A 16,056-nucleotide genomic window follows, 5' to 3' on the forward strand; every position below is an offset into this window, starting at 1 on the left:
CATAGACTACTAGCTCCACAGAGACATTCACCACCTCCATCCAATAGTGTGTGCAACTTGAAATATCCCACCAACTTCTCACACAAACTCTCCTTGTCCCAAGTTTCTCTTTTTGTTAGCGCTTAACGTTGACGCCCGCCAACAAATTTGGACGTATAAAGGTGCAGCGGCATCGTTGATAACAGGTTAGGTCGCAATACTTTGCTGAATTTGCTTGATATTGTCGCTGTGTGCTGCGTAATATTTTCTGAAAGTGTCTCTTTTCTGTAAACTATGTACCAGATATTGTAGATTCAGAAACGAATAGATACATTGAGTGCATAAGACTGCACTCGAAATTGACGCAATGTCACATAGTTTTGTGTGAAGATTCCATAAAAAAAAAAATAGAAAAAAGAAAACAAATTCTACTCCTCTGAATACCCAATGCCCATTAAAGGGAAACGAGGGAGCCAAACTCTGCCCAAGAAGGTAAGAAGATCTCGAAGGCTCCAAGATGCCAACGGCGACCCTGGTCCAAACCGTATGAGCAAAAAGCATATCATTAAAGAGTTGACGTCTTATCATTCAAAATTGGTGGAATGGTTAAAGAAAGATCGAGGCTACATCGACAAGAGTGTTGAAGAATTAATCATACGGTCCCTGGACCAAGTTCGCAGCAAGAAAGCAAGACCAGTCAAACTTGACAAAAGTACACAAAAAGCGCTCCAAACACAATTGAATGACTTAATGGAATCCCACACAGATGCTGAAGTTGGAAGGCAGGCGGAAATTGATACCTTGACAAATAATTTTCAGAGGGAGTTGAAAGAAATGTTACAAAGGCATTCGTTGCAGAGAATTGCTGAGGAAAACAAGAGGGCTCGAAAGTTGAAACAGTTTGTTCTTACTCGTGCTATAAAAGAGAAAGTGACGAGTAATGGACAGAGAGATGAAGCCGAGGACGCAACTGCGATAGATGAAGCCGAGGACGCAACTGCGATAGATGAAGCCGAGGACGCAAATGCGATAGATGAAGCCGAGGACGCAACTGCGATAGATGAAGCCGAGGACGCAACTGCGAAAGAGGGCAGAGATGTATCCGAGTGGGACTCCTTTCTTGTCGCCAAAAAACATGCTTCGAGTTTCTCCAAATATGCTGGCAACAAAAACTTGAATGCACTCGAATCATTAGCCAGATCCCAAAACGCTCCAGTATGGGGCAGTGTCTCGACCTCTGAAAACGCCTTGAAGAAACTGGATAGACAAGGTGTTGATACCTTCAATAACAACCAACCGTCAAATGATTCCAACCTAAAAACAAAATCGAAGAGGCTTTTTTCGTACAGTATTGCTGATTTCAATGGCAGCGACAGTGATACTGACAACAGTAACAATGAATCTACAGATAGTGAGCAAGGTGACACTGGAAGTGATGACGAAAGTTGCAATGAGACTCTTAGCATCGATGAGCTAGACACAGAATACGATACAATGGATAGTGATGTTACTGCGCGCTAAACGTGTTAGGTACAGGTTTTTGTATGTGGAGTGAAATTCAAAAGTAACTGAAAGTCATATATTAAAAGACGTGACACGAAGTTCTTAACCGACACATTCTGGTGAAAATACGCTAAAAACACTGCTGGAACATCTAATTTCCAGAGTCCTTCAAAGAGATTGAAATTGCCGACACTCCGACAAAACACAATCGGTTGAGACATGGTAATTCAAGGAATCAACTCGACCTTTTCGTGCACTTGAAAGTTTACGTGCATTGACCACGAGTAATTAAAAGACCATCTAGAACTGGAGTGGTCATATGGAATATGGCGATGTGTAGACATGCCAGTCAATGTCTATTATTGATCCTTCGCCGATGGTGAACCCCGAGGGGGGAGGGGGGAGCTTCTGTCGCGAGGTAAGAGACTCAATTAGGCAGGCACTAAAAATCTTATCCTCCTTGGTCACATATCTGCCAAATCGTTTATTATACTTTTAGAGGAGTAAAAGGAGGAAAAAAAAAAAAAAGAATCTATTCTATACGTATCTATAGATATCGAAGTACAAATCCAACAAGCAGGAACTACTCCACGCTTGAGTTGGACTAGAGTCTCCACAAAATTCACCGTCCTTGTTGGTCAACTCTGTCAACCCAGCCCAGGGGCTCTCCTTTATCCAGTTAATATGATGTTGAATCCTGTCATTAAGCAATGTAAACAACTCAATCGTGCCATCGCTTCCTTTCAAATGGAAATACAAAAACGCTCTCAAAAAGTAGCCATAGTTCCACACCCACTCTGGTCCTTGATGGTAGTTGCGGCCTTTAGACGTGGCAAAGTCATCATTGTCAATGGAGTTGTTATAGTATGGCCGATAGTTGTAATCCAGTGGGTCCAATGTCCTCATACCAACGGGTCCTCTTATAATTTCGTCAGCATTGTTTATCGCAGTCAATGCTAGTTCTGGAGTGAACAACTCTGGAGCCACACACATTGCAATTGGGAAATTTGGACGTAATTGGTAATCTTCATAAGGTTTTCCTGTATGGTACAAGTCTTTGTAGATGCCCCTCCTATTGACCAACGAAGAGTCAATATCATATATGCCATCATCACTTGCATTCACAGGTACATAAAATCGCTTCTCAAAATTGTCCTGCAACAACTTGTCCCACTCTTTGAAGGAGATTTTCTCTCCATTGCCCTTTTCCACTTCAGTGTACTCAAACTTACCTTGCTTGTTCAAGTCGATGACCCACCTCAATGCACTCTTTAGCAAACCTTGCAACTCGACAGCAGCACCGTCTCTAGGCGTTCCGGGTACCCCCTTATTATGAGCACGTTCACTTTCACCCATCTTGTCCATCCAGGTACCACAATTAAATTGCGAGCCGCCGTGTACAAACCCAGACTCCCAATCGATCCCCACTTCAACATTGAATCCCTCATCCTTCATTTGCGAGTCAAGATTGGGCCCTGCATTGGCCTCTCTGTACTTTATGCCTTTTGCATGACGTTGGAAAATTTCAAAAATTACATCTCTGATTGATGTCTCATAGCTGAATGCAATAGGGTCATCAACGGTAACATACGTATCATCCAAGGGAAATCTTCTGGAAACCTTTTCATCCAAAATTTTTTCCCCATTAGGTGCATGGAGCACATACTCCTGAATAGCTTGCAAAAAGAACCACGCAGCATCCCTAGCGTTGTACCTAGGATTTCTACCTGCATCCAACAAATTCGGAATCAATCCGTGCTTCAAGGTCTTGGCAAATCCAAGTATATGCTCTTTTGCATCATTATACCTTTCAGGGACAATCAAAAGACCTCTAAAGGAAATGAAAACATCTCTTCCCCAGCATCTCATGTAATCATTGCTGAAATGTGGCAATCCTGCTGCCAAACACGCAACCGACTTGTCTGGTACAAGAGACGTATTGTTCATAAAACCAGTCATTTGCACGCTTGTCAATGCCAAACTTTGAACAAAATTGGTGGCTTTTTGAATTGGCTTGCTCAACTGTCTCAATGCTCTAAACCTAGCTGCCTCATATGCAATCCCAACAACCAAACAAAAGTAATGAGGTCTCAAATAGTAAGGAACCTTTTTAACTGCATCAAATCGATCCTTCAACCATTTTTGAAACTTGCCTAAGCGTTCATTCTTGTACTTGTCCAACCTTTGCACAACATAATCCAAAGCCCACGCACCATCACGCAAGTGATTACAAATTTGATGGCCCAAGTTGTTAGACCAAATTACATGCTTCAATGCAGTTTGCCAACCTTCAAGACCAGCATAAACCAAATCGCCATATTGAGGAATATTATAGACGCTTTCCTTGCCTCCGCTAGCATCTAGTTCCTCGGGAGCACTTCTATAGAGCACAGCATTCAAATCGTACAAGTTCAAATCCAATGCAGCTTCAAGGGCCCCTTCTCTCACATATTCATCCAACTTGATGTCAACACCGGGAATTTCTGTCGAAAATACTGAAATAGATCCTGGAATAAAACTACCATTCACTTGGATAATGCTATCACCATTCTTTTCCTCAACATGTGGCGCTTCAATATCCACCACTTCAGTAGGAATCCCTTTCAAAAACTTGTCATCCTTTTGGTACTCACCTGTTTTCTTCAAAACATAACTAAACTCATGTTTCACCTTGGTTCCACCAAGAACGGAAGGAGACAAAATCTGCTCTGTTTCGTTTGCATAAAATTTACTTCTTGCAATGAGAAACCACCCTTTCCCAGTCCTTGCATTGTAGCGTTGAATAGTAATATACTGCCCCTCGTGATGAATATACATTTCGTGATCACGAGCAATATCCTCACTTTCTTCTGCAAGTTGTTTACGAATAGCATTCAATCTCGACTTCACCTTCACAATTCCATTAGTGTCATCCAAATCGTACAATCTGTTTTCACTGACGACATTAAGCAAATGGGGATAGCACTCATCGTATCCATACACAGAACCAATGGCCGATGAACAGAACGCCACAAGCGCGGCATTGGGCAAAGTATCCTCAACTGTTCTCTTCTGAGCCGGAGTCTCGTTGTCATGGGTACAGTCCATGAAGATGGCATGCGGCGCAGTACTGGTCAAAACTTGTGGGATGTCCAATTCCGTGTATCCTTCCTTTGTTTTGCGCAATTCGGGCTCCTTCTCCGCTGGGTAGGAAAAGTCACTTAATGGTAACCAAGTCAATGAACCAATGGGGCGTCCACCATGCTTGTGGACCAACGAAGACAACTCACCAACACTCCAAGCCTGCATTGCTTCCCTGATCAATGAGTTTATTGCCAATCTCTCAACAAAAATCTTGTCCATTTCCTCGGAGCCGGAGAATAGTTCAGCAATGACATACAAGTTTGGATTCACTTTTCTTGCCTCATCCAACAATCTTTCTCCAACATGCAACGGCGTGCTGTGGCAATTGTCAATTCTGAATCCTGTAAACACTTTTGCCATTTCCCTGGTGTACTTGATCATTCTATCCCACAACTGGGGAGAGTCTTCATACCTTGACCCGTATCTCAACTTGACACAATCGCCCCATACAATCACCTCTCTTCGCAAGTATGCTTTCGATTGGTCGGATGCAAAATCCACCAACGGGTTCCCGCCCCAAATCCAACCATTATTGGCCAAGGCTTGTTTCTTGCCATCCTTATCGGTGAATCTTGTAAAGTAAGGCTCTGTAATAGGAAGCGCTTTTGTGACTTTTCCCCACTTTGGACCATTGTCAGCTAATCTTAAAAAGCGGATTCTGTCTTCAATCTGCTGTTGAATAGTCCCCAAGTCATCGTCGTACTCCCTGTACAAAGGAGCATTGATTTGATCAACTACCTCGCCAGCTTTGTCAATAATACTGCCAACTTCATCAGACAATGCAACCAAGATAGATAAAAACTTTTTGGTGTCTAGTTTGTTTTCAAATCTGTGGCCCAAGATTGGCTTAGCGTGGGTGTTTGCCGTCTCCAACACAAATTTCGACAACAGGTCAATGTTGCTCTTGTCAACATTGTCAGGTATTTCGATACCATGGATGGATGACTTTTGTTTGTTGTATGTTTCTTGCAACTCGGACAAGGTCTGGTTCCGATTGAAAACGTAATACTCCCATAACTTCAACCCATCCAATACCTTAGACTTGATTCCTTCCATAACCTTACCCAAATCTGATTCATTCTCGATAGTAGTTGGCAAGTTCAATTCCTCCAACTTTTCACTAAATTCCAATAATGCACCATCCAACTCGATAGCAGGGATCAAGTGTGGAGCGGTGTATGCACTGTAGCCCGAATCAGGGGCATCTTTCAACCACTCTGAATTATTAGCAGTGTGGTTCCAAACGACATCCGTCAAGCTCAACAAACCGTTCTCATGCAACACTTTATGAATCTGCTCAACAGCTTTCTCTTGGTCAGGAAAAATATTGGGATCCCACTTCAACTGGTCAAAAATCGAGTACGGGGAGTCTGATTCACCTCGTTCTTGCAAAGGCGTGAAATGAATCATATTGTACCCTTTTGCCTTTATGTTTTCAAAAAACTTTGGCCAGCGGTCGTACAGTCCAATCCATTTGGAAACCACAGTCTCAACGTTGATTGCATTAAAGGGAACAAATTTCCCATTGATTGCAAAGTAAGGCGGGACATTGAAATAATATTTTCCAGTCTCCCGGTCGTTCCCATTTTCGTCCTCATAGGAAATGTAGTAGTTGTACGCTCCTGGCCTGTACAATGGAATAGTAAAAGAAATGTCTTCATGGAAGGAGGACTCAATGGACTGGTCGTAGTACTTGTATCTGTCAAATTCGTCTTTATATGTGGGAGGAGCATTTGTATGGAAAACCCCCTTTCTTGCCACTTTACTTGCGGCATTCAACTGGAATTGCAAATTGAAAATCGGGTCTCCAGGTTTGTAATTTTCAGCATAATCACTCGACGGCAAGCTCAACACACCATTGGCAACATTTTCATTATTCACAGGCTCTCCAAGGTTAGACAACCTGAACAATATTTGGCAGGCCATAGAGAGAGAGAGATAGATAGAGAGAGTAGCGAGTTGACTGCTGTCGGGGATAAAGTCGGCGTATTATTTTCTTTTTCCTTTTCTTTTTCTTTTTTTTTTCTTAAATTGCTGCGCGCGTATTAATCTATAACATCTGATCTACTTCCGATATCAAACTATGTAACTCCTTCAAATCGATCAGTTTCTCCTTCAAAGCACGCTGTATGAGCTCCTCATCAGAATCGGCATCAGAATCACTATCTCCGTCATTCACCTTCGCCTCATTTGTTCTTGTTGCAAGGGAGTCTACTCCATGTGGAAAGTCATTCGGCAGATCCATAATTGGACTCATTGTATTCAAGAATCCTCCAAAAACACTTTGTGCTTTTGGCGCTAAATCTATTGTGTTTGTAATTTTGCAGCCGGGAACATCAACAGAAAGATCCATCAATACAATGGCCCATTTTTCAATAACTGAGCTGAGGTGGGATTGAAGTGAAAGATGCAACACATTACCCACAGTTGGGGTTATGGTCACTATGGAGCCCTTGCATGAAATCTTTGCACTGTTGACTGGAATGAAAAACGCTTCGCTTGTGCTGTCCCAAATTACCACGGAATTTTCAAAAAGGTAACAATACTTCTCCTTGAAAGGCCCATCTTCGATTTTGGTTTGTAATTGGTCAGCTGTCCTCAACATCCCCAACTGTGACAATTTGGCAAAATTTAAGGTGGTACAGTTTGTCAACAAGTACTGCATTAGCTGGTTGACAACAGTTTCAGCACTTTGGCCATTATCAAACCCGTTGATGTTATATGAGTCCGTCATGGTTGTTGATATTGTATTCACTGGCGAAGGAGACCGTATGCTTGATGTCATTGTATCTCGATTCCTGAGCGAACTGCGCCTTGAAAGCTCAAGATGAGTGTGGCTCAATGTGGATTTCAATGCCTTAAAGTTGACACTTTGCAACTTCACTTTTGATTCAGGACTAGCCTTTGGTTGAGGAGCTGGCCGTTTTGGTGTGAGTGCTGATGTATATGGCCTTTTGAAAAGTGAGTTCAAATTTCGAATATCGATTGTAACCAGTCGTTGCCCCTTGCAAATTGAACCATGACATAGGTTTGGCAACTCCAAGTTCGGTTCATTGTTTTTACCACCAGCTAGCTCCTTATCAAATGCTGTTTTAAAACATTCAAAATGTACCAGATCTCCGCAGTTCAATTTCAAAACTCTTTCACTTTGCAAGACATTCAGCAACAATTCCGAGCAGATAAAACATGTGTTATCTTGCAGATTTTTTGTCGAGATTGAAGTTCTTGTAGAAGATTCCTGACTGTCTTTCCTTTTCATCAAATGGGGCAAGTTGTTATTCAAGATATTGACAAAGGACAGATTCAACCCACCAGTGTGAGAAAAGTTCTCATTCTTGCCGGGACTTTCAAAAGAATTGATACTTTGAGGGGTTGTGCCTGCGGTGCTGCAACCTCTTTCAAACTTGCTAGGCACCTCCAAGCTGGGGGTAGATAGATACGGTGGTGTTAGCATCGGCTCTTGTATAGACATGGGAGGGAATGGTGTTTTATCTGCTCTTGAGTCATCCAACGGCATGAAGCTGCCACCGTAACCTGCATTGCGTTTGAGCTGGGCCGATGGTTTTGGGGTGTACGTTTTCCCCGGCCTCAATATTTCTCTCCACCTCTTTTTGGAGGGTGATGGTTCAGACGAACGTGGGGTCTTTGATTGTACTAGTGGTGCAGACACAGTTCTCCTGCTCGAGCTATCTGACGATACAGCAAACATTCGGCCTATTACTTATGAGACACAATAGCTGAGAAGCCGTGCGATAAGAAGAACAGTGTGACATATTCAGTTCAATGATGATGACGATGAAGAAGAAGAGAAACAAGGGGACTATCTTTAGTTTGATGTTTCAGATTTGTCAATTTGGACAAAGCCGCACACCAAGAGGCAAAACAGCAGACGACATTGGCAGAAAGTAGACAGACAAGCTTGGAGCACCACTATAAGCAAGTTAGAGGGTACCAATGCAAGATGTTTCAGTAACCGCCTTGTATAAATTGGGATTCCTGCTACAATGCCTCCGAAGCGGTACAGGTACACACACACACACACTCGCAAGGTCTTCGTCATCTCTCTCGCCTAGCCCTAGCCCCCCACCCCCCCAAGGAACTTTTCTTCATCGACACTGCAGTGGAAACACCACTTACTTTTGATTGAGCTGTCCTCTTCCATCCATCGCCGTTTATAACCATTCAAAGTTGTGTCGTTGTTGAAATCTCGGCAATTAATCTCCGTGCGGAGCACTGTCAACCATTGCAACACAAAAGAAAAAATTAAATCTTTCTCACTCTTCTCACTCTTTTCACTCTTCTCACTCTTCTCACTCACTGTCTGTCTCTGTCTCGGAGATTTTTTTGTTGGGAGAGACGAGAGAGAGAGAAAAAAATATACTAAATCAACCAAACAGCAACAAGAGTAGAGAAAAAGAACTCAATTGGCTCCTTATACCTATTCATTACAACTACAAGTACAAACACATCCCGTCACCCCCCTCCTTCCCCTCTACAATGAGTCGTCTCATCACTACATCAGCCTCAACTTTGAGATTGATGAGAAAGTCCACTTGCTCAAATGTGCTCACTATGAGCAACTATACTTCGAAGAGATCATATGCTGCTGCTGACGCCCATGCAGAACCAGTTTCTGGTGGCAGTGATTTGGTGTCAATCACTCTACCAGAATCATCGTTTGAGCCATACGACTTGGAACCACCATCTTTGGAGTTTGAAACCGAAAAAGAAACCTTGTTACAAATGTATAAGGATATGATTGTCATCAGAAGAATGGAAATGGCAGCCGATGCATTGTACAAGGCAAAGAAGATTAGAGGTTTCTGCCACTTGTCTGTTGGTCAAGAAGCTGTTGCTGTTGGTATTGAAAACGCAATCAACCACCAAGATACTGTGATCACTTCATACAGATGTCATGGGTTTGCTCATATTAGGGGTGCCTCAGTCAAGTCCATCTTGGCTGAATTGATGGGAAGAAGGTCAGGTATCTCCTACGGCAAAGGTGGATCTATGCACATGTTTACCAAGGGTTTTTATGGTGGTAATGGTATTGTTGGTGCTCAAGTCCCATTGGGTGCTGGCTTGGCTTTTGCTCAAAAGTATAGAGGGGAAAGATCAGTTTGTTTTAATCTTTATGGTGATGGTGCATCTAACCAGGGCCAAGTATTTGAAGCATTCAACATGGCCAAATTGTGGAATTTGCCAGTCATTTTTGTTTGTGAAAACAACAAATATGGTATGGGAACTGCTGCTGCTAGAAGTTCTGCCATGACCGAATACTACAAGAGAGGTCAATACATTCCCGGCTTGAAAATCAATGGTATGGATGTTTTGGCTTCCTACCAGGGTGCCAAATTCGCCAAGGATTGGGCGTCGCAAGGCAATGGACCATTAGTATTGGAATACGAAACTTATAGATACGGTGGCCATTCCATGTCAGATCCAGGTACCACATACAGAACCAGAGAAGAAGTCCAACACATGAGATCTCGTAACGATCCAATTGCAGGATTGAAGGCTGTCTTGTTGGATAAAAACATCGCCACTGAAGATGAAGTCAAGGCATACGACAAGGCTGCTAGAAAGTACGTTGATGAACAAGTTGCTGCTGCCGAAGCTGATGCTCCACCAGATGCTAGAATGGATATCTTGTTTGAAGATGTTTATGTTAAAGGATCCGAAATTCCAGTATTGAGAGGAAGAATCTCTGACGATTCATGGGATTTCAAAAAGAATGATTTTTTGAATAAGGTGTATTAGGATATATATATATTTTCGCAAGATAAAATTGTAAAGACCAAAGAAAAAAAAAAAAACAAACAAAAAAGAAAATTAAAATAATGTTATAGTAAGCTCTTCCTTCAAAAAAAACAGATGCCCGACTACGACCAAACTTATGACACATTCCTCAGCAGGATACGTAACCACTTTCTCGATGCGAGTCCAGAGATAATCAATTCAGCAGTGGAGATTTTGCTAGATATTTTGGGCTCAGATATCAGCGTAGCTACAAAGAGAAAGGAAACAAATGAACTTTTAAGCGACTCCATTGGAGATGAGGAGTTTGGCGAATTGATCAACTTGGCAAATGATTATAAACTGGCCCTACTGAAGCATCGTGTACTGGACGCGAACGGTGCAGGGGCTATTGCCATTGAAGTTGAAGAGTCTGAAGGAGACGAACCCGATGCAGAGTCTGGCGAGGAACTGGAGCAAGAAGAGGAGCAAGAAGAGGAGAAGGAGAAGACGAAGGAGAACGAGGGGAAACTTATCCTAGACCGTGTTTACGACTGGAAAACTTTCAAAGAGGAGGTCGCGGAAGCAGAGGACATATACAAAGCATTGAGTAATGGAAAATTAAGCGACAACGACATTACCAAACGTTTCCCAAAAGTGACGTCACTGATACTATTGAACCGATGGAGAATTGTATACTCGAGAAAACTAACAACTGAAAACAAAGCTCAAGTAATAACGGAAATGCAAAAACTTCACCTAGATCCACTTATCCTAGAGCTAATAGGAAACAAAGAAGAGCTTACAATAAAGCAACTAAAAAGACGTTTACTATACGAAGAAAAGAGTAGCGACGAGCTAAATGTAGCATTGCCAAAGGGAACCTACCAGGAAAAAATGCCCAACTATGACGTCATCACTGTACCTCCAAGCGCAGCCCCACCAAGCGATGACGATCTTCTACCCATCAGCACATTACCACCATGGGCTCAAGAGGCATTCCCTAACAATGAAGCGTCAACATTCAACCGCATACAATCGAAAATCTACCCAATGGCTTTCGATTCGAACGAAAACTTGTTGATTTGTGCTCCTACAGGTGCTGGTAAAACCAATGTGGCAATGTTGACGATGTTGCGTACTATAGAGAACTATCGAGTCAATAATCGCATTGATGCGAAAAAGTTCAAGATAGTCTACATTGCCCCTTTAAAAGCTTTGGTACAGGAACAAATGAGAGAGTTTCAGCGACGGTTAACCTCCGCCTATGGCTTAGTGGTGAATGAGTTAACTGGTGACTCTTCATTATCGCAACAGCAAATATCTGAAACCAATGTGATTGTCACTACTCCGGAGAAATGGGACATTATAACCAGAAAAGATCATGACTATCTTAAAGTAGTAAAGTTGTTGATAATTGACGAAATTCATTTGTTGCACGATTTGAGAGGACCAGTATTGGAAGGAATAGTGTCAAGGATTGTACGCGCCAGCGAGGATTTGAGGATTGTGGGGTTGTCTGCAACATTGCCGAATTACCAGGATGTGGCGAAATTTATTCGTGCTGGCGATAAGGGGGTGTTTTACTTTGACTCGAGCTACAGACCGTGCCCATTGGAGCAGAAGTTTGTGGGGATCAAGGAGCAGAAAGCTCTCAAGAAAAAAATTGCCATGAATGAAGCATGTTTCGAACAGACATCCAATGTATTGAAGCGGAATCAACAGTTGATCATATTTGTTCATTCGAGGAACGAAACGGCAACCACTGCCGAGTTCTTGGTGGATGCATTATCAAACCTGGAAACGGAAATCATTACAGAAATTAGCACTCGTGAGATACTACAACAAGAAAGTGAGAGAGTGGCCAATACAAAATTGCAGCGGCTTATGGTTTCTGGTATTGGAGTTCACCATGCGGGGTTAAACAAAGATGATAGGACATTGGTGGAAGATCTTTTTGCTCAGGGTCACTTGAAGGTCCTCGTTTCAACGGCAACTTTGGCGTGGGGTGTGAATCTACCTGCACATACAGTCATAATCAAAGGTACAGATGTATACTCTCCTGAATCTGGTAACTGGACCCAGTTATCACCACAGGATGTATTTCAAATGTTGGGGAGAGCTGGACGTCCGCGGTACGACAAGAATGGAGAAGGTATCATCATCACATCTCAAGATCGTATCCAATACTACCTTGCTATTTTGAATCAACAATACCCTATTGAATCGCAGTTGATGACCAAGTTGATTGATAGCGTAAATGCAGAAGTTGTGGCTGGTAACATCTCTTCGCTAAGCGATGGTATAGATTGGTTGGGCTACACCTACTTATACGTGCGCATGTTGCAGGCACCAAAACTATATGGGGCAGATTCACTAACCAACGAGGAAGATCCGACAATGTATGTGAAGAGACTCGAATTGATTCATGCTGCTTTCACTATCCTTCACGAGAACAAGTTATTGGTCCATGATGGCGCCAAAGTTGAGCCTACTGAGCTTGGAAAGATTGCTTCCTATCATTACATTAGCTATCAAACTGTGGCTAGGTACAATCAGTTGTTGAAACCTTGGAACTCCGAAGGTGATATAATCAGAGTGTTTGCTCACTCTGATGAGTTTCAATTTATCCCAGTTAGGAGAGAAGAGAGAATCGAAATCAACAAACTTATGGAAAAATGCCCCATCCCAATCAAGGAGCTTCCCACAGAGCCTCTTGCAAAGATCAACATATTGTTGCAAACTTACATATCCAGACTAGGTCTCGAAGGGTATGCCTTGATCTCCGATATGATCTACATAAAACAATCTGCATCTAGATTGTTACATGCCTTGTACGAGATTGCGTTGCTCAAGAAGTGGTCATCGTTAGCTAAAGCAATCCTTGACTTGTCAAAAATGGTGAGCAACCGTCTTTGGGCTAGCGATTCCCCATTGAGACAATTTGGACACTTGGCTCCAAAGTCTCTTATAAAAGCTTCGGAATCATCGCATTTGCCATGGCTTCAGTACTTTCACTTGACAACTGAGGAGCTAGCAGAAGTATTGAATTTACGAGGAAACGCCCAACAAGCATGGGATCTCGTTCACTCCTTCCCGCGTATTGAGCTAAACTATACTGTCCAACCTATTGCCGATGAATACGTCAGATTGAAAGTGGAGGCAATCCCCAAATGGAATTGGTTGAGTGTTCACGGAAGACAGGAATCATTTGATTTGTTTTTGGAAGATTGCGATGGGAACGAGCTTATGCAACATCGACACTTTCACGTGCGTAAGGAGGACATTGGCCAGCCACACATATTAGAGTTTCAGTTCAAGTTGAGGCTGCCCCAACCGCCAAACTTGCTAATTTCATTTGTGAGCACAAAGTGGGTAAACTGTACATCAAAGAGGCCAATAATTACAGATTTAATTACACCAAAGGATAGGTCACACTTTATTCAACGCGGAGAAGAAACTGTTGTTTTGGAAGATACAGAGTTCAACTTGAAAGAGGAGGAATTCACTAGAGAATTATATGATGCCATTTGCGATGAAGAAAACATTTTGGTGGGTATCAATGCAGGAGCGCAGAAAGACTTGTGCCCCGATTTATCCATTGCTCAACACTTGCGTCGATCAAACAAGAGAATTATCTACATCAATCCCAACGAGGCTATTGTTGAAGCTAAATTCAAAAAGTGGTCGAGGATAAGAAGTTTGAAGGTGAGCAAATTGTCTGGTGATTTAAAAAAGGACGTCAGGGCTTTCAACACAAACGAGGTAATTTTCGCCACACTTGCACCATTTTATGCCCTTTGCAAGCGCTGGAAGAGTCTGAAGGCAATAAAGACTATTCAATTAATTGTGCTAGATGATTTGCACGAACTTGAGGCAAATCCAGTATACGAATTCTTGATCACAAAGATAAAAATTTTGCAATCACACGGGGAAACCATCGATGTCAGACTTGTGGGGATTTCTTATCCGTTGTTGAATTCTCGCGATGTGGCACTGTGGTTGAACATAGCAAAAGGGAATATAATCAATTATCCTGCATCATTGCGTGACAAGAAAATTGAAGAAATTCACTTTAGTGAGGACAAGAAATGGAGTATTGGCAATGCGCGTACTATCGTGTTTGCAGGGACAAATAGCGAGGCGATGGAAATTGCCCAGAACTTGCCCAAACGGAAACAAGCAAGTCTTGATGAGTATGGGATAGAGAGCAAAATACTAAGAGGCGCTTTAGACAATGGTGTTGCACTTTTATTGAACGAGTTTTCCAGCAAAGATAAAGCGATAGTATTCAACCTATACGAAACCGGAAACGTGTCTGTTATTGTAACGACCAGGGATGCAGCTCAAATTGTTCCCGCAGCAGAATATGTTATCATTGAAGGAACTGCATACTTTGATGGCTATGAACACCGAGACGTTGACTACAGCGTTGTTGACTTGTACAACATGGTCGGTCGTTGCCAAATTTCCCCCGGACGTGTCTACATACACACCAAGGATGAAGTAACGGAGTTTTATTCGTCATTTATCAATTCTGGTATTCCCTTGGAGAGCCTGTTGGACACCTCCGTATACGAATTTTTTATCGATGGAATTGCGCATGGATTATTGAAACTGAGACAGGATTGTATTGACCTTTTGACTTACACATTATTTTACAAGCGGTTGTTGAGTAATCCCAGCTACTATGGATTGAAAAACCTCTCTTCGCTTGCCGTTTCTGAGTACTTGTCGAATTTGATTGAAGATTTGATGGACGACTTGATCAAGGCAGAATTTATTGAAGAGGATGAAAAAGAGACAATAGTGCCTTCCAATAAGGCTTTAATCACATCTCATTACGATTTGTCTTTTGAAACATTGAATGCATTGGGTACTTTGAACGCCAATAGCAAGCTCAAAGACATTCTACTTGCTGTGACCAGTGCTTCTGAGTTTGAATCTATACCAGTACGAAATGCCGATGAGTCGTTAAGTGCAATTGCAAGGAAATTGCCTCTCAAAAATGCCTCCAGCATGACACCGTTTTACAAAGCGTTCATTTTGGTGCAAGCATTTATTTCCCGAATCAATTTACCATTTGAGCTAAAATACGAGCAAGACAAGGTTTTGAAGATTTTCGCACGTGTTCTAAATGCAAGTATTGATGTTCTATCCGGAGAGGGTCATTTGAGCGCAATGTTGGCGATGGACTTGTGGCAGATGCTTTCGCAGCAAGTTTGGTCTTTTGAAAACCACTTGAAGCAAATTCCAAAATTCAACGAAGAAATCCTCGCACGTTGTAAGGAACATAATGTGGAGACTGTGTACGACATCATGAGCGTAGAGGATGATGAGAGAGACGAGATACTTCAATTGAAGGATGATGATTTGAATCAAGTTGCAATGTTTGTCAACCAGTACCCCAATGTTAAATTATCCTTTGAAAAGCTAGATCAAGGGTCGATAAGAGCGATATTGGAAAGAGACGAGGAGCTAGAAACTTTGAACGCCGTATGCAGGTTACCTTTCACGAAGGAGGAAAATTGGTGGGTAATAGTCGGTCTGCAACTGTTGAATCAATTGTACGCGATCAAAAAGACCCAAATACGAAATCTCGAGCAAAGCTTAGAAATTGACTTTGAGAGTCCCGACTCAGTTGAAGATCTCACATGCTGGGCCATCTGCGACTCGTATATGGATGCTGACAAAGAAGTGCAAATATCGTATTAA

At 42.3% G+C, this 16,056-nt stretch overlaps 4 protein-coding genes across 4 annotated transcripts; 3 read left to right on the forward strand and 1 right to left on the reverse strand. All coding sequences in view use genetic code 12, as the record gives it.

The window, feature by feature from the left end:
• Positions 1-426: 426 nt before the first annotated feature.
• KGF57_002374 (uncharacterized protein) lies at positions 427-1,500 on the forward strand (the record flags this gene model as incomplete). The annotated part of the gene is made up of 1 exon (XM_051751680.1): positions 427-1,500. The coding sequence occupies one exon, from the start codon at positions 427-429 to the stop codon at positions 1,498-1,500; it is 1,074 nt and encodes a 357-aa protein (XP_051608976.1).
• A 519-nt stretch (positions 1,501-2,019) lies between these two features.
• GDB1 (bifunctional 4-alpha-glucanotransferase/amylo-alpha-1,6-glucosidase) lies at positions 2,020-8,314 on the reverse strand (the record flags this gene model as incomplete). Its single annotated transcript, XM_051751681.1, has 2 exons — positions 2,020-6,491; positions 6,688-8,314. The coding sequence occupies 2 exons, from the start codon at positions 8,312-8,314 to the stop codon at positions 2,020-2,022; spliced, it is 6,099 nt and encodes a 2,032-aa protein (XP_051608977.1).
• A 788-nt stretch (positions 8,315-9,102) lies between these two features.
• On the forward strand, positions 9,103-10,365 carry PDA1 (pyruvate dehydrogenase (acetyl-transferring) subunit E1 alpha; the record flags this gene model as incomplete). The annotated part of the gene is made up of 1 exon (XM_051751682.1): positions 9,103-10,365. One exon carries the CDS (start codon positions 9,103-9,105, stop codon positions 10,363-10,365), a length of 1,263 nt encoding a protein of 420 aa, XP_051608978.1.
• A 114-nt stretch (positions 10,366-10,479) lies between these two features.
• On the forward strand, positions 10,480-16,056 carry KGF57_002377 (ATP-dependent RNA helicase; the record flags this gene model as incomplete). Its single annotated transcript, XM_051751683.1, has 1 exon — positions 10,480-16,056. One exon carries the CDS (start codon positions 10,480-10,482, stop codon positions 16,054-16,056), a length of 5,577 nt encoding a protein of 1,858 aa, XP_051608979.1.

The sequence above is a fragment of the Candida theae genome (assembly GCF_024610275.1).
Source record: "Candida theae strain CBS 12239 chromosome Unknown scaffold6, whole genome shotgun sequence".
Classification (NCBI taxonomy): Eukaryota; Fungi; Ascomycota; class Pichiomycetes; order Serinales; family Debaryomycetaceae; genus Lodderomyces; species Lodderomyces theae.